Source organism: Osmerus mordax, chromosome 18 (assembly GCF_038355195.1).
Source record: "Osmerus mordax isolate fOsmMor3 chromosome 18, fOsmMor3.pri, whole genome shotgun sequence".
Taxonomy (NCBI): Eukaryota; Metazoa; Chordata; class Actinopteri; order Osmeriformes; family Osmeridae; genus Osmerus; species Osmerus mordax.
The window spans coordinates 1,848,136-1,867,174 of NC_090067.1; the positions used below are offsets into that span (position 1 = coordinate 1,848,136).

A 19,039-nucleotide genomic window follows, 5' to 3' on the forward strand; every position below is an offset into this window, starting at 1 on the left:
GTTATTTCTAATAAGAGGGCCAGAGATCTGTGAAACAAGACAAGATAGGGTATTTTGAAACATACAATTTATTGAATGCCCCCAAAGTTTAAAGTGCAGAATAAATAAGTTATTAATAATTGTATTCTCAGTGAAATATATACTTATATAAATACTTATGGATGAAATCCGATTGAACACTTGAAAGATAAAATGTATCCTTTACAAACATACAGTGTAGGAGTAATACCTCAGTTGGAGGACTTAACACACAATAAAACAACACAACTACTACATCTTTGTCTTAAATTGACTTGGCTTCAAAGGCTTGGCCATAGTAGCAGTAGATTGTTCACATGCAGACACCCATCCCTCAGCAGAAACAGCCCATCTTTAAATGTCACTACTAATACTTTGGTTTAAAAAATACTGTTTGTATTTATATTTCAAAACCAAAATCTTTTTCCTAGATTTACCCTGGCTTTTAGTTGACCAAGCAACCTTGATAGTTTGGACTACCATATTTAATGTTATGCTTAAAGTAATGTTCATCAACTAACTAAACTAAATCAAAAAGCTATAAAGTCCCAGACGGTGCCTCACACCATGGTCCCTGCAGTAGAATACCGTCGATACATCTCCACCTCAGTGCTCTCCAAGTTGTTCTTCTCTTTCTCCCCAAGCTGTAGGACGTCAAGGCTCTGCAAGGAAGTTAAAATAATATAATTACGAGATAATGTAGTATTAATGAACATACAATGTTCTCAAATGATCTGAGAGGACAAAACCAACAGCACAACTACCACTTACACTACCAATCACTCCAATCTGTGTCAATCAAACATTTCAAATGGGCTTCTCAGACATTTGAATCTCACTTAAATAGACCAATGGTTAAATAACCAACAATGTTTGCTTTTAATTTGTTTATTTATGTCTTTTTTTACTGAATTCTAAATCAGTAAGTCAAGTTCAGTTTATGTACCTGTGCTATGTCCTCTGGTCTCCTTGGTGATTTGTATGTGGATGAAATTTTCTCACTCTGGGATTCTGTGTCTACAAACGCCACAAAGTGGATCATGGTGTAAATCCTAAAACAACAAAGAAAAACATCTCAATTAATCACAAACAAAAATAAAAATGTACATTTAATCTGGTAAGTTAAGGTTTCTGAAATTACACAAAAGCTGAATGTACAAAGAATGTATACAAAATAAAACTAGTCAGTCACCTGTGATACAGCATGGCCAGGAACTGAATTAAGATGAGCAATCCGAACCCCAGAAGGAACATGAGTCCGATGGGGTCTATGTAGACGTACTCCCCCGTCGCGGTCAGGTTCAGGCTGGCTTTGGGGATCTTGATGGTGACAGAACTGCCGATGAGCTGAAGGACGAATGTAGCCACCAGCCACAGGGCGTTGCAGATGAAGTAGACAAACGTCACCTAGAGAGGAGGAGGACGAAGAGGGGAAGGATGGAAGTGGAAGAAGGAATTTTGGAGAAGGAGGAGAAAGAGAAGGAGGTTGTACAATGCTTTGGATGACAGCATCTGCTAAACGACTAAACATAAATGTAAAGTTGAAAGTAGGAAGAGGTAACGTAGCTATGCAATCCTAATGACATAATACTAAATCCAATACAAATAATAACGCTAATGTATGTTAATTAACAGGCTAACACACAGGACTCAGGCTACCTTGTTCCTTAGGTCTTTGAGGTCATTGGTGATCTGATCCTGCTTCGCTTTGTCCTCCTTCAGAGGTTCCAGATAACGCTTCTGCAGATTTATAAAAAAGATCTCCTCTTCCTGTGGAGAAACATGAGGACATTCTTACTAACTCTGTTCATCTACTTCATCATCCACTAGCTACATCGATCCTCTAACTTGTCCTATAAACGTTGAATTAACTTTTACTTCCATTTTTACTTTACACATCATCTTGTGTGAGAAGAATTTACCTCTTGAAGACATGCTTCTTTGAAATTATAGTCCTCAGTCCTGTTCTGAAGTTGTGTCACCCAGCCTGTGAAACACAACAGAATAAACACAGTAGACAATACTGTCAAGGTAACATCTCCCTAAGTGGAGACAAATCTCTCTTGTTCTCTCTCTAAATCTCTCTCTATCCCTCACTATCTTTCTCAATGTATAGGTGTAGATGAGATAGACATTAAGTCAGGACTCACATTGCTCCGGAAGAGGAGGAGGGGATTCCAGATACCTGGGTGAAAGAGAGACACAAACACATCCCAAACAGACAGTTAGGAATGCTCACACAAAGAGTCATGAGCTCAGATCACCTCCAGAAAGAAAACGTTGTCGGGACAGAATTCAAATGTTGCAGCCATTACCACAGCGCTGCACGTTACAATGTAGTTACCTTATATTCTCCTGTGGCTTCACATTCATCTTCAGGCCCAACATGACCGTCTCCTGGCCCCTCATCCCCACCTCCTGGCCCATCACCACTGTCTCCTCCGGCATCATCTCCATACCATCTCCTCTCAAGCATGGACACCTGCAGCAGGCCGGCAAGCCCTGTAGGAGGCGCTGTCCCATGGTCTTGGGCGGCGTGGCTGCCTGCTTGCCGGCTCCTGCGGACTCCCTGGTGCCCCAGGAGACGTTGTTCATGTTCACCATGGAGTAGATGGCCAGGAGGAGGTAGGCACTGGGGATGCAGATGAAGTAGAGTAGGCCGTAGATGGCCAGTGGTGCCTCCTGGGGGTGGAGAATGGCCGTGATGGTGTACAGCAGAATGGTACAGATGATGAACAGACCACTGGGGGTCCAAATAGTCTGCTCCTCCACCATGGAACCTGGAGGAGAGGGTACAGAGAGTGAGGGGAGGTAACGAAGGGTGAAGAGAGGGTAGAAGGTGAGGAGGGGGGAGAGGGGGAAGACAGGGCGGGGGGGAGGAGAGGGTATGGTGGGTGAGGAGAGAATGTGGAGGGTAAGCAGAAGATAGAGGGGGTGAAAAGAGGGTACGGGGGGGCGGGGGGGTGAAGGGTAAGGAGAGGATCTGAAGGGTGAGTAGAGGGTGTGAATGGTGTGATTGATACACTTTATTTTACAGTTCATGGAAGTTTGTTAGCATTGTTAGCAATGCTAATGTAAGTGAATGGGGTCTGAAACACTATTATTTACCAACGATGGACAAGCCCGTTCCCAACATCAGGAAAGCATAGAAAACGCTCATGAAGGCTGCAATTGTAATCTGTGTGTCCGACTTCAGCTTGAAGCACAGTATGAGGTAGATAACGGGGGGCACAACAGCGACGATAAGGGAGTAGTTGGGATGGATTCTGAAAACAAATGAAAAGCTTCCTGAAAGACAACGACAAAGTTGGACAACGTATTATTCACGAGAAAAACACCACAACAAACATCACATTCAAAGCAAACCCTCTTCCTTCCATCGAGAAGGAGCCCATAACTAGTCTCCAACATTACTGTCCGGGCTCACAAGCCCCCAACAAGGATCTACTGGACCGTTGGACTCAAGTGCTGTGACCCAACCACCTCTGCTGCATGTACCTGCGGTCATGAGGCAGATGGTGGCGGGGCCCAGAATGGAGGCTGCCATGCTGAGGACCTGGTAGAGGACGAAGGGCTTGGAGATGGAGCTGTTCTTCTCGGAGGTCAGGGAGCCCGTACCAAGCAGATCCAGGGTGTTGGCCATGGTGGACGGACCCCAGCGGCGACGCTGCATAAGGTGGAGGGCGGGTGGGGTAAAACGCAAGCCCAGGTTGAGATACACGCAACAGCCCGTTTCACGCTAAACCGTGAACTAAATATGAAATGAAAATAAAATATTTGTGCATTTTTTGTTATAAAGACATAGAAGAGATTTATTTGGTTACTTGGCGGTTCGACTACTCTAACCGACCCTAACCTGGTTGTAGAACTCCTTGAAGTCCTGGGGAGCGTTGGTGTAAGCGTCCGATGCAGCGTTGTACTCCACCCTCCAGCCCTGCTGCAGGAGCAGAGTACACAACCAGCGGTCCTCACCTGGAGAGGGGGGAGAGGAGAAGCAGGACGAGGGAGGAGGACGATGACGGGAGGGGAATAGGAGGGGGGAGAGGAGAAGCAGGACGAGGGAGGAGGACGATGACGGGAGGGGAATAGGAGGGGGGAGAGGAGAAGCAGGACGAGGGAGGAGGACGATGTCGGGAGGGGAAGAGGAGGGGGGAGAGGAGAAGCAGGACGAGGGAGGAGGACGATGACGGGAGAGGAAGAGGAGGGGGGAGAGGAGAAGCAGGACGAGGGAGGAGGACGATGACGGGAGAGGAAGAGGAGGGGGGAGAGGAGAAGCAGGACGAGGGAGGAGGACGATGACGGGAGAGGAAGAGGAGGGGGTGACGAGGAGCAGGGAACGAGACAGGAGAGGGGGCGGAGGAGGGAAGGAGTGGAGGAGAAAAGGAAAGGAGGGGACCCGGGGGGGGGGGAAGCAGGAAGGAAAGTGGGAGGAAGTAGAAACATCATACACCTGTATATTGTCACATTGTAGAGATAAACGGACGTCAGGGAGTCAGATAAGCACCTGTATTGTATCGAATTTGACTGCTCCCCTAAGTCGTTTTTTTGGGCTAGTACGGACAAATAAAGTTATCTTAGTTACGTTAGTACCTTGGTCGTACTGTACATAGTGGCTCGCCTCCGTGGCCGTTATGGTGTACTTCTTCATGACGTTGTCGTCCATGAGGGCGGCGCCTCTGAACAGACTAAAGCAGCCAGGGCTACAGAGCACACAGCCAAGCACATGCTCTGCTGTCTTCTGCAGCCAGTGGCCCACCGCATACTCAAACTTCTGGTACCACACCATCGGACCTGTGGGGAAACGGGTGGAAATGTGTGCGTGTTTTCAGGCCTGCGTGTGGACAGGCTGCATGTTTAAGTGTTTGCATGTCTGTGGGAGTGTATGAATGAACAAGGGTGTTTCTGGGTAAGGCGTGTCTGCAGGGATGTGTGTGCGCGTGGTGTCTGCAGTGCAGTAGAGGAGGTCATGGCTGAGCGTACCCGTGCCAGTGGGGTGTATCCTGCCACAAGCGGCGCCTACGTGTGGGTAGAGCTTCAGCCTGTCCACCAGCAGCATCACTGCAGCGGGCTGGAAGTCTGTGTCTCCATCCAGAGCCAAGAGATAGGTGTTATCCTGTTCTTTCTAGAAGTAGCCCCAAAACAGAAGCACTCATGTCACACATGTATTCTGCCATAGTAGTGTGTATGTGTGTGTGTGTGTGTGTGTGTGTGTGCGCCCACATGTTTTTCACCTTTAGGCTTTTCTCCAACTCCTCCCTGTTTTCACCTTTCTCAAGTTTCTTAAAGTAGCCAGTTGTGAGACGCCAGCCAAGGATGTAGTAGAGGTACATGATCTACAAATACATTAGGTGATGGATTGAGTCTCCTTTATCTTCACACAAATAATTCATGGCGTTCTATTCACCAGCCTGGGAATACTTCTACTACAGAAATACACTACAGTAAATGATTGTGGCGTTTGAAGCGACTGGAATTGTAAAAAGGTTGTGAAATGCATTTTTAGTATTGCCTACCTGGGACCATCTCTTCTTGTGGCGTATCTTCTTCTTGTCCTTCAGGTGTATGATCAGCTTGTTTCCGTGTGGGAGAGAATACTCCAGCCGACCTCCGTAGGGTGTTCTCAGGATCGACTGGTCGGCCATGGGCGGTCTGTCTCGAAAAATGCTGGGGTCCTCCTCCAGGAAAATACTGAGAGAGCAGAATTAGAAGGGTAGTGTCTACATCATGTCAACAAGGAAAGCTGTGTGTGTGTGTGTGTGTGTGGTAAAACAGATAATGGATCTGTCTTACGTGTAAACCTCTCGGACTGCGTCCACCAGGGTCTTGACGTATTCGTTGATGTGTCGATCTCGGCTCCCCTCCACATCTAGAAAAGCATCGTCAAAGTAGACATGGGACTCAAACTCGACATCCTGGTGGCTGTTATCCTTTGGCCTGTATTTGTCCAGTCTGAAATAAACACAGAAAGAAAGAAAGAAAATTAGATATTAGTTTGAAGGATTTTCTGCCATGGTGTCGTCTTCGATAGGATGTTAAAATGTCTGTCCTTACCTGAACATGGAGATGAACATCTTGATCATTTCATCATATGACTCATGCCACATAGTAGCACACAGGAACACGTTCACTTTCTCACATTTACTGGAAATGGGAGAAAGACAGTGTTAAACTAATAAAAAACACACACACACATATTGTATCTACTTTGAGGCACATACACACAAAAACACAGACAAAGTGGTGTTTCAAAGTGGTGATTAAACACACCTCCTTTTTTCTTCCTTGCGTCTGACCACGAATCGCGTGTTGAGCAGAAGGGACTGCTCGAGAAACGTCCCCTCGTACATCCTCCTGACGAAAAAGTCCTGGGTCCTCTCTATACGCCCCACTTTCAGAAACAGGATGTAGACGGTGGATAGCACTAGCCCCAGCCACCAGCAGAGGGAAGCACTTCCTATGTAGACGATGTTCATCTCCTCTGACATCTCCCTCAGGCACAGACACCGAGTGACATCCATGACCAGACCCTGGAACCAGTTGGGAGCCAGGTTGGTGACCTCGTCGCTTCTCACGTCAGCGCAGTACTGTGTGAAGGTGTAGTTCGCTTGGGGCGAGCGGTTCGAGTCTTTGAAGGCGAGACTGATGGGCACCAGGAACACGGCCAGAACAGCGATGGAAGCCAGGTATAAGGGCAGGACGAAGGCGTGGCGCACTGCGTGCATCTTACAGGCCACCACTGCAAACCAGTGACACAAGGCAGCACACCCAACCTGGAGCAAGGAGATCATTCTAATACTTAAAAAATGATATATACGGTATATACAATGTGCACGGTCAGACAGACAGATGTACAGACAGACAGATCTACAGACAGATCTACAGACAGACAGACAGTTAGAGAGACAGACAGACAGACAGACATACAGATAGACAGACAGACAGGCAGGCAGACAGCTCACCTGGATAGCCATCACAATCAGTACCAGCTGTTTCTCTTTCTCTTGGACTGAGGTTAGTGCTGACCAGTCTCTGCCAGAGAGGGGGACGTAGGCTCCAACCACAGCCCCTGTCACCAAGATCCTGACCACACTGGAGAGGATGTGAACCACGGTCCTGTAACAGTTACACAACACTTCAAATTCACCTGTCACGTTTCTGTTTTTAAAGCTTGACTGGTTTAAGATTTTTTGGGGAAAGTGTTATTGGTACTGTAAGATTTTTTTGAAACCCGTTTTGTTAGGGCTATAAACACTGTATTTTTCTCACACACTGTCTCACTGCTCAAGATAATAAATGTTACATAAAAATGTAAATGTCCTTGTGTGTCCCACCTGCTCCTCTCCATATCTTTAACCAGGTCATCCAGGAAGCTGTTGTTGAACAGTGTGAAGTAGTTCTGCCACCAGGTGAGGGACACCAGGAGGGCAGAGCCGATACCCAACCCCACCCAGAGCTCCATCCTTTCCCCCCCCTCTGGAAGCAGGTAACTCACAATGAAGAGCACATAGCCTGCCAGTGTGAGAACAATGGAGAGGATGGAGGGCCAGAGGTACCTGAGGAAGAAGGAAATGAAGGAAATGAGGGAGAAGGGGAGGATGTCGAGAAGATGTCAAAGTGGAGCCCCAGGGGGATGCTGCATCTCTCTCTCTCTCTCTCTCTCTCTCTCTCTCTCTCTCTCTCTCTCTCTCTCTCTCTCTCTCTCTCTCTCTCTCTCTCTCTCTCTCTCTCTCTCTCTCTCTCTCTCTCTCTCTCTCTTTCTCTCTCCCTGCCATCCTGTCAACCTTGAACTGCCTCTATCCAATAAAGCATGAAAACGCCACCAAAATACTGTATATCTTTAAAAGAAGGTCAAACATACATGGAGCCCCACAACAACAACAAAAACTACAGATGAGATCTACAGGAAGTGACAGATTGATTTAGCCCTAGTAATATTTACAGTAAGTTAGGTAATCACAAATAATAGTGTCTTATGTAACAAAGATCCCTCCCCTCTCCCAATTCAAATAAAGTTATACCGGCATCCATGGCCTTTCACACTTTGGGCAGCGACCTGGAGGATGGAGGAGAGGAGACTCAAACTGTTCAGGATCATAGCGTTGGTGACAATGCCGAAATGTGGCATTGCCACCACAGTGAGCACTGCTGATCCCAGACCCACCAGGGACTCAACAACCACGACCTAGAAAAGAACGAAACAAGGCATAACCCACTCATTCTCCTGAGGGCTTGTTAAATCATTGTGGCATCGTGTCGTTAATAAATCTGGCAATGCTCTCGTTTATGATTGAGAACATGGGTGACAGTATTCAAAGTGGCAAGGCCACATTTTCTAATTTAGCTATAGGTAGTTCCCCCCCCCCCCCCCCCTTGCCGGTGGCAGTCCACAATCTTAAAATACCAAGGAACTGATGGAACTGATGTTTGCAACATCAGTTCCAAATTCCAAAATCTCAACCACATTACATCACAACTAAAGTTTAAGCTTTGTTACATAATGTGCTGCATACAAGGAAGTCACATCCTGGAACATATAACGTCACAAGGAAGTCGTAAGATATAATTTCCCTCCTCCCTCCTCCCTCCTCCCACCCCCCCTTCCTCCCCCCGCCCCCCCTCTCCATCCCTCCATGAAGCCGCAGCCGCGGAGTTGCATTGTGTGCTATGATAATCAAGTAAATTGAATTGAATTCAAGGACCGTTTTTTTTTCTTCACTCCCAGTATATTCGTCAGGATCTTTTATTGAGGATGTTTGGATTGAATAGAGTCCTTACCCAGAGAGCCGTGAGTTTCCTGGGCGTCTGGGAATTCTTGAAGATAAACTTCCAAAGACTTTTGATGAGAAGTAACACGCTTGGACATATCGTGGCGCAGCTGATACACAGCAGAGGCAGTGGTTTGTTCTGAGCGGGAACCGTGTGAGTGACGTTATTGGACAGGGTTATCAGGACCAGAAAGAAAGACTGAAAAATAATCACATAAACAGAATCATTATACATCCTGAAAACAAAGTTTATGGATAATTTATCCGAAATCAAATCATCATAGCACACTGAATAAGCCTATTAACAGGTGTATGGAGTTTAATTTAGAATTGATTAGACTATTTTGAACGCAGCGTGTAGGTCTCATATTTCTAAAACATTTGTTTTTAAATAACAGATATCCAAAATCCATAATAGGACAATTGAATTAATGCCATTGACTGATTCCCGATATTACAGATATAAATATGTTAAATATTTTACATGGAAGTACACTAGCAAACACTTAGAGCAGTTAGAGCAATTAAATATATAATAAATTATAAATGTATGCATAATTTAATAATGTATCATCGCATTCTTTTTCATTAAAAGATAAATTTGGTTAGCGAAAATATTTGAGGAATAACTACCTTGCCATCATTTGTGTTAATCCATCATTCTAAACAAAACATTTATTATTATCATGCATCTCAATTTAGGGTCACCACATACCCTACAATTATGATGCATGACGTAAAACATGAGAATAATCTCCTACCTTGCTTCCCACAGCAAGACCGAACACAACTACGGCCACCAGGCTGATAGACAGTAAACGGAGAACCTTGACCAGCTTCCATGGTGTCTTCTGAGCTTCGATGGGAGGCACATCTCTGCAAACATCCCACCTTTTCCTGTCCAACAAAGATAGACAGGGGGTGACTAGGACTGTTCCCCGCAAGCACAGATAGACCAGGATCACTCACCCCTGAATACTAAAACGGATGATTTAGAAGAGACGAGAAAACCAAAGCTTCTAGGCACAATCAAAAATAAAACTGTAATGACGACTGACAGTACATTAATTTACAATCCCCTTCCTCCCAAAAACACTGTACAGCCTACCATACCAATTCCAGTACCAGTATTTTTTCCAAAAGTGAATGACATACCTGAGGTTATCTCTGAGCTCTGCCATGTCTGTGCTTCTTTAATGTGTACACTTATATCTCACCTCACCTATATATACCACTACTTGTTTAAGGAACAGGAAATGATGCAAAGGTAGGTGGAACTAGGAGGGGTTTTTCTGCTGTGAAACTCTCTCTTTTTCTTTCTCTCTCTCTCTCTCCTGTCTCACAAACACACACAAGGTGTAACACACATGCAAACTCTCTCTCACACACATGCACACACAAACACACTCACACCCAAATGACCAAAGTCTAGCTTTCAATTTTTGGCTTTCCCAGATGACCAGTCCCTTTGCTTACATTTACATTTAGTCATTTAGCAGACGCTCTTATCCAGAGCGACTTACAGTAAGTACAGGGACATTCCCCCGAGGCAAGTAGGGTGAAGTGCCTTGCCCAAGGACCCAACGTCAGTTGGCATGACCGGGAATCAAACTGGCAACCTTCGGATTACTAGCCCGATTCCCTCACCGCTCAACCACCTGACTTTGCTTGCTTGGATGTGGCATGCACCCCCATCCATGTCACACCCACCATAACCCCTTAGTAAAGATGTAAAGATACACTCAACTCATGATTCGATACAAACCACAGATACTGGGTTTGCAACAGTTTAAAAAAATATTTTATTTACAAATTTGAGATTGAAGAAAAATTATGACTAACAAAGTTTCCTTCAAATATTTTTCTGACAAAACCTACAAAATACAGCATATTTTCTTTTGTCTTTTTCAGGGCCCTGCCCCAGTGTCTGCAGTGTCTTCGTTTGCGTTTCTGAATGTTTCCCTTGCGTTCTCCCTGCGTTTTCACTGCCCTCTGCCTCTAGTGTTCCTTGTCAGTCTCCCTGGGTGTGCGTCTGTGTTGGGGGACCTGTTTACATTTTGCTTAGCTTTTCTTTTTTTAGGTCCATGTTCATGAAGAGCCATGTTTTAGCATCTTTGGTTAGTAAATAACACTTTGTTAGCATTTCTCTGCTCTCTTGCATTTGGACCCACTCTGTCTGTGACACACGGGATACAATCATTCTTAGGAGAGGCATTCTAAAACAATGTGAAGCATTGGTTCAGCAGTGACAAGTTGTATTTTATTTTTTATATATGTATTTACTATGTATTACTTTTTATAAGAATGTTGGTTGACAAAGGATTGGGATTTACGTAGGCCTTTGTTAATTGTGATTTTGAACTGTAGACTGCCAGGGAAAAGATGAGGAGCAGGACCAATCGTTCTAAGGTTCTTGTTCTAAATTGCATATGAACCTGAAAAAAAACAAGAAGTGGGGACATTGAACAGGCGAGTTTGAAAAAGGTTTAGATTCCCCAAATCAGGGAAGATACTTATATAGTGGATATGCCTAAATGCATAGTTGTTTGGGTAATGTCAACTTTGGAGCCCCAGCTTCACAGATGTTCTCGTCCACACTCACTGCTGTCATTTCCAGAGTGTGAGGAATAGTTCCTACACACTGCGAGTGTGTTCTGACTGTGTGATGTAATTTCTTTCGAATTACTGTGATTGTAAAAATATTGAGTACTCTCTCTGTAGCTTGATATAAATACATCTTTAAAATGTAGACAGATTGATATACCGTGTTTGCTTTTTAAAGGGGGGTGGAGTGGGGAGGGGAACATGTTTGTCTGGTTTATGCCTGCGGGAAGAGTTTGGCTGTCACTGTCATTTCTTGCCACTGTGGACATTGGAATGTGGTTGCTGTGTAATTTCCCTGTCATGTTCAGGCCTCCAGGTGATGCTCCTTTGACGTCTGACATAATTCAAAGAAACCGCTGGCACGAGAGTGCAACTCAGGCCGCTAATAGGAACAGAACCTAATTGAGATTGATTTTTCCTTCTGGGTGCCCTAAATTGTAGTCCTTATATTGTGGGGTCAGATGGCTGAGCGGTTAGGGAGTTGGGCTATTAATCAGAAGGTTGTTGGTTCGATTCCCGACCATGCAAATGATGTTGTGTCCTTGGGCAAGGCACTTCACCCTACTTGCCTCGGGAGAATGTCTCTGCACTTACTGTAAGTCGCTCTGGATAAGAGCATCTGCTAAATGATTAACAGCCTTGTTGATCGGCAGTTTTTGCATGTATAGACAACCTAAAACACACATAATAGACACACACACAGTTGTATCCACTTTCTACACAAAAGAGTCATTAGATACTGTGGCAGTCAAGGGGCGTAGCCAAGAGCGAACAGCACAGCACTACTCAAAAGCACGATTTGTTGGATGAAATAGCAGGCGTTTATTTAAATAAAAGACCCAAAAAAACACAAAAAGAAATTAGATTCTTCCTTGGTCGAGGGAACGGTCTGGACTGGTCTGGATGGTCTGTCTGGACCCCCCACATCAAGTTGTTCTAAACCAGTGGTGCTTAATCCTGGTCCTTGTGCCCCCCTGCCCCCTTTAGATGTTTCCCTGCTCCAACACACCAGGTGCCTGTTCCATAAAGGTCGCTCAAAAAACCTGGGATTAAAGTTCCAAACCCAACAAGTCAGTCTGGGTTTAAGCGGTTCCATAAAGGCCCATTCTAGTTCATCAATCCGACTAATTCGAGACAGATTCAAGTATTGAACCTTTGGAAGGTTGCCAGTTCGATTCCCGGCCGTGCAAAATGACATTGTGTCCTTGGGCAAGGCACTTCACCCTACTTGCCTCGAGGGAATGTCCCTGTACTTACTGTAAGTTGCTCTGGATAAGAGCGTCTGCTAAATGACTAAATGTAAGTAGCCAAGTTAATTGCGGGGGCACCATATTCTTAAGCAGCAGCCCGAGGCTGGAACATGGATCATATCGATCCACCACGGCAAAACGCAATGTTCACGGCCATGTGACTTCTCCCCGAAAGAACGTTCTCTTCAAACCGCGTAGGCCTACTATGACAGCTCCCTCATCCACCACCTCATCAAAATAAAATGACACGCCATGATTGACATGAACTATATGTAGGTTGAGGTCTGATTTTATAGACCTTTACTTCATTGATAACAAAAACCATAGGCCCACTAAACACATACAATGACTTTTTTGACATTGTTTTAAATAAATAGCCTACAATTAACCAATAATAACTTTTTTACATGGTTTTTGTATTGGGAAAATGGAGGATAGAGGCATGGATTTTGGTTTGTTTTTGCAATTGTACATGATTTATGACGATATGATAATTCTATTAGTTTTTCACAAACTACCTTAAATACAAATTGGTTTGTATCATTCTGAAATCATTGTTCATCAGTGTTTAATGCATTCGCCTAAATGTTTTATTTGAGACCACAATTTATTTATTTTATTAAGAATATATATTTAAAGTAACTCATCTTTCTCTAGAGTATTGGGGAAATGCCCCACAAAGGCCAGGAAAAAACTTTGCCCAGAACCTGCTGTAGTGTGACAACCATACTCCCAGAAAGATCCCAGAAAAGGCACAGTATGATAACATGTGCCACAAAGTGCAACATGGAGTTGATTCTATGTGTGAAGAATAACTCAACTTCGCCATACTTGATCTGTGTCCCATTATGATGTACGATTGTGAAGTTGTTTCTATTTATGATTTTGAGTGGCATACATATGCTAAAGCAAATAAAAAATGTTGTCCTCAAAATTAAAACATGAATAATGCCATAATGGCCCAAGTTCTCTGTCAACCAAGTGAATAACTCAGTGCATATTAGCAGTTTGGTATCTCTCACCATAAAGATCAGCTATATGGGAGAAAATGTTCAAGAGTAGTTTTTCAGCATGGTCATGGTCAGAGTCCATCAAGAGTGTAAAAAACACTCCACTAAGAAGGAGAAAATGGTAGCATGAGAGCATCAAGAAGACTCACGGAAAGAAAACGGGCCAAAAAATAGCACAAGGGACTGATATTTGGATGCTTTGAAGAACATGCTATCAGATGTAATGTAGCAAGGACAACACACCATATTAGATGGGGGCAGGATATATTTGAATCCCTTGTCAGTCTCTCATGTCTCTTTTGATCATGCTGGAAGGCTGATGAGAGAATTCAGTAGAAAACCACAAAAACATTTGAGAGCGCATGACTCCAAGTAGTACAGAGTGCATGTCTCAGAACCAACTAGAATATCTTATCCATATATGGATAAGATATCTAAACATCTATCTACATATATATCTATGATCTTATCCATCTCTCTTAAAAGCTTACTCATCCATTGATGAGGGTGTGCATTGATATGTCATAGGCAGTCAAATTGTCTTCCCCAAGTAGAAACACCCTTACCCAGACTACACTGGTCCTTAAAAAAGGATCCTCATTCTGGCCATTTGAAGGCAGGTGAGCTAATGGCAGTGAGGAGCAGATGTGATGTTGGAGCTAGAAACTAGGGGGGAGAGAGACATGCCCACGCCTGAGATACACACACACACACACACAGAGAAACTGACAGGGAAACACCAGGGAAACACTAGGGCATGGCTATGGCCATGACAAACTACTTGTCAATCTCACATGACCCTTTGGTCATGCTAAAAGGATGAAGAGAGAATTCAGTAGAAAACCACATGTACAGAGTGTATGTAGTCACCATGCACTTCAAGCTTACGGAAAGTGTTGCTGAAAGGCCTCAGGAATGTCAACAAGTAATGTTTGGAGAGGGAGGATTTCTTGTTATTGAGGACATCTGAAGCTTAGTATGGAAATGTGAGGGGGTTGTGGTTTTTCAAAAAAACAAGCTCTATTTCGTAGCTTTTTTTTATGCACTCTGGCACCTTAAGTATACATTATCTTAATAATTGAGAAATTGAAATGTGTAACAACTGTGTTCAAAAACTGTTGTTTTCTCCATTCATTATTGTTTTCTGGCAGAATACATATACAGTTAAACAGATACAGATACCAATACAGATAATGGCATCTCTGCCCACCGTCTGAGCCCTCGACTGCTTGTAAGGTAACAAAAAAAGTAACAAAAGCCATTTAACATCTAAACATCATTAGAAACCTCCCAATGTTACTTCTGTCAACTTGAAATCATTGCTTGCAACTAACTTGGGAGTCAGATAAAGGGTGATCCGTATTTCCGGGTTACCTTTATGTGACGCTGAATTAATCTCCTCCATTGAACTCACCAAAAACCATTGTACATATTATTCTGGTAATTGCTTCCTTCTGCTTAGTTTACTGGAATATTTTCTACTGGTGGCACGCATTCATGTTCATCATGTCTCACGCATTACTGTACAAATAAAAATGACAATGCAGGATACAAACACAAACTTTTGTTGGGCGTCCAACAAATGCTTAGATGAAACATTTATGCGTGCATTAGTAAGTAAGTAAGTAAGTACATTTTATTTATAAAGCACACTCACAACACAGCAAGGCTGACCGAGGTGCCGAACAAAAGCACAAAAACAGTCATCCAAATAAATTTTAAAAAACACGATAAACTAGAGAGGGTACAATTTCTGGGGAAATTGTAGGGTGTGCTTGCTTGCGTCGGTTGCACAGGGGTCCGTTTTTTAATGACATTTTTACAACTGATATTTCTGTATTTTATATAAAAATGCATACTTATTATTTATAAAGATTACATAGATTTAAAAGCATTTTTTTTTAATGCTCATTTACAACTGAAAATACGAGTGAAGTGTAGAATGAAATAGATGTCTTCTCATTTCCCCTGCAAGAGGCAGCCTCATCGTTGAATCAAAACGAATAAATTTGGCAGACCGGTGTAAAAATTGACCTAATCTCTATGATTTAGACGTCCTTTTAAGTTTTTCCCTTCTCGTGATATTTTCATGCATTGAGCCTACTCATTGCATTCATTCATTAATAAAGAACCCCCTTTGGAGATTATTCTACCACGTTACCCGGCAGTAGAAGATGGAATCGCGATTCAAACAGTACCATCTGCTAACTGAAAATATGCCCCCCAAAACGTAAATAAGCTTGACATTTAGTTAGTGGAAAATCGCTCATTCATAAAAAACTCACTGGTAGCGATCATTGTCAGTAACAACGCTGTGTGGAGAAGCTGCCCCGGTAAATTCTACTACTACAGTACAGTACAGTACTAGACTACTACTGTGTTCGTCTTGGTAGCGATTGCGTTGGTTGAATTGGATTTAACGTTCCGTTGTACGGTTTAGGCTGAAATTAATTATTTTCATGAACATATTGACAAAGGTTAGGCTGTGGCAATGAAGTTCAGGTTAGTAGTTAGATAGACTTTTGATTTAAGTAAGGGGAGTGCCGAACATGTTCTGTCGCCGTTTGACTTCCTAAACAGCTGTGTACTTAGATGTTTTTGTAGTGTCTCGCGTAGGCTACAGCGTTGCAGTGATACACTGGATTGAAACCACAGGTAATGATATTTTCACCCACAAATCGTTTACTTGTAATCTAATGTCATAATAAATCCTACAACGAAAATGTATATGTGAGGAATGTTTATGTTAAGGATTGAAAACAGATACATCATAGACCACTGTAGTATGTGTTTCCCGGGCAACACAGGCTAATGTCATGATGCTAATACTTCAGTGAAATAGTAGACTACTGTTTCCGAAAGTAGATGTACATCCTTAATAATATCAGCTTATATTGTACATTACACATCACAATTGTGTGTCATATCACAAAGTAAAATGAGTAAATAGTTATCACCCTGGCCTCTTTGCTTGTGGCGTTTCTGCAGCTGCCTTGCAGTAAAGCTATAGTTAGCCTAGCTATCCCCCAAGTTAACAGATGCGAAACGAATGTTCTGCCAAAGATAGTCAAGCGTGTTTTCGTGACGTTAGTGACGTAGGGACGTTAGTAACGTCAGTGACTGTGGCTAGCAAATTAGCCACCGTTAGCTTCACTTTTCGCCACAAAAACTTAACTTGAGCCTAAACCATGCAACGGAACGTAAATCCCAATAGAAGCAACTCAATCGCTACCAAGATGAAACTTTTGACACCTAGGTTGTCTATGTAGGCCAAATATTGACTGAGTTTTAGGGGGGCAAAAAAAAATAAAAAATATATATATGTGAGAGAACAAAGGTTGTGCCCTTGCCGAAGGCAAAGCACACCCAAATACACAGTAAAACAAAATACAAAACAGTCAACAACAGAAAAACAAGCAACAGCACAACTCAAGTGGTGGGAAACGCCAGAACATAAAGGTGGGTCTTCAGCCTGGATTTAAAAATAGACAAAGATGGAGCCTGCTTAATAGACAGGGAAAGCTGATTCCACAGCTTAGGACCAGCAACTGCAAAGGCCCTATCACCTGTGTGCGTGATCGGGGAGTATGCAGGAAACAAATGCAGGAAACAAACACACAAACTTTTGTTGGGCGTCCAACAAATGCTTAAATGAAACATTCATGCGTGCATTAACATGCATGGGTCTGGGGAGTCAGGTTGGTTGAGCGGTTAGGGAATGTCGTGTCCGCTGGGCAAGGCACTTCACCCTACTTGCCTCGGGGGAATGTCCCTGTACTTACTGTAAGTCGCTCTGGATAAAAGCGTCTGCTAAATGACTAAATGTAATGTAATGAGAAAGGTAGTGTGTCCATCTGATGAATGTGGATGACTGCTCAAACACACGGTGTGGAATATGGGCGTACTTTTTTGATGCACGACTTCCTTTTGCCACACCCTTCATAACAAACATATTACAAAAGTTCCATCTCAGAAACATTGCCTGTGTCAGGCCTTTTCTCTCTGCCTGATGCAGGAAGGCTTATTCACGCTTTCATTTCATCCAGGCTTGTTTATTATAATTCCCTTTTTGCAGGTCTGCTGGCCAACTCGATGAAGAGGTTACAACACAAACAGAACTCAGCTCCAATCTCTAATTGATTTGATTATGTTAACCTTCAAAGCAGTGCATGGGCTGGCCCCAGTCTACACATGTGATCTGGTCACACCTCATATTCCCAATATCTTTGGTCATCTGACTATCACTCTGTACCAGCCTCTGCAAATGAAAAACCATGGTTGGAAAGGCCTTCTCCCGCACTGCTCCTAAACTGTGAACTCACCACCTGTTTCCATCAGAAATGCTACTTCACTTGGACATTTGAAGAATTTGGGTCTGTTCTTATTGTTATTGCATATTGTTTTTTTGTTTTTTTTACTGTTGAGCCTTGAGTTCAAGAAAGGCACATTACAAATAAAATGTATTATATCAGCCTGTATATTATATACCCATGGTGTACTGTAGCCCATTGTTTAACTGGGAATCACATTTAATCTGTAATTATGAAATAAAGATTGAATGTTATGAAATAACGTACAAATATGTATCCTGACTATCGTCTTCAGAATAAGGTGAACAGTAAGACATGTGAGCAGTTACTGTCTGGACAAACTTACCAAATATTAGCAGAAGTAAATCTTGCATGCCAAAATGATTTATAGCAGATTACAGATATCGTTTGTTCCTTGAGATTACACATTAAACATTAACCTAGCTGGCCGAATGCATTCACAATCGTAGGAAATATTTCCTTATAGCATGAGAACACACACCCTTTTAACAAATAGGGGGTTTAGCGCTGAAGAAAAACATAAACCTAGACGCGTTTACAGTGATATGCTGGAGGGACATATCTTATTTGTCCGTGGATTGGGGCGGGTCGTGTCCGCCCCTTGTTTACAGCACTGATTGTCAGTAAAGGGATGGAGAGGATTCATCTTGGAAACATCTTTAAGTAGAGGTACAGGAAGTACAGGAAGAGAGTCATTATTGGAATGAGGAAATAATTTTCATGCAAAGTGTGATATCATAACCTAAAAGTGTGCTCAATAATTTCCTTAGCAATTGCACTTGTAGCACATGTAAGAAGCTTCAACATCCAGTTGGTCTGTGTTTCCGTAGCTCAAGACACCACAGTTCCCCAGAAGCGGAAAGGTATGAGAAAGTAAGAAGTAGGAAATCATTATTACCCATAAAACGTCTATTATACTGATGACTTCTATGTCACTGACATTTACATGGAAATATTCAACTGAAGGAAACACACCCGGGGACAGCGTTACAGATGACCTTTTAAAACAAAGAAAAGTTCAGATGAAACAGTTGACATTCTTCTCTCTTTAGTTACCCGGG

General features: G+C 43.1%; 1 protein-coding gene across 1 annotated transcript; it reads right to left on the reverse strand.

The window, feature by feature from the left end:
• Positions 1–578: 578 nt before the first annotated feature.
• Positions 579–9,964, reverse strand: LOC136962475 (chitin synthase chs-2-like). The gene is made up of 23 exons (XM_067256261.1): positions 9,939–9,964; positions 9,545–9,680; positions 8,794–8,982; positions 8,037–8,200; positions 7,350–7,571; positions 6,978–7,131; positions 6,286–6,788; positions 6,070–6,159; positions 5,809–5,967; positions 5,532–5,706; positions 5,250–5,351; positions 4,999–5,140; positions 4,609–4,809; positions 3,875–3,990; positions 3,517–3,685; positions 3,127–3,306; positions 2,363–2,798; positions 2,169–2,203; positions 1,941–2,005; positions 1,678–1,788; positions 1,211–1,425; positions 965–1,070; positions 579–662 (listed from the first exon to the last, which is right to left on the reverse strand). The coding sequence occupies exons 1-23, from the start codon at positions 9,962–9,964 to the stop codon at positions 579–581; spliced, it is 3,780 nt and encodes a 1,259-aa protein (XP_067112362.1).
• Between the last annotated feature and the right edge of the window lie 9,075 nt (positions 9,965–19,039).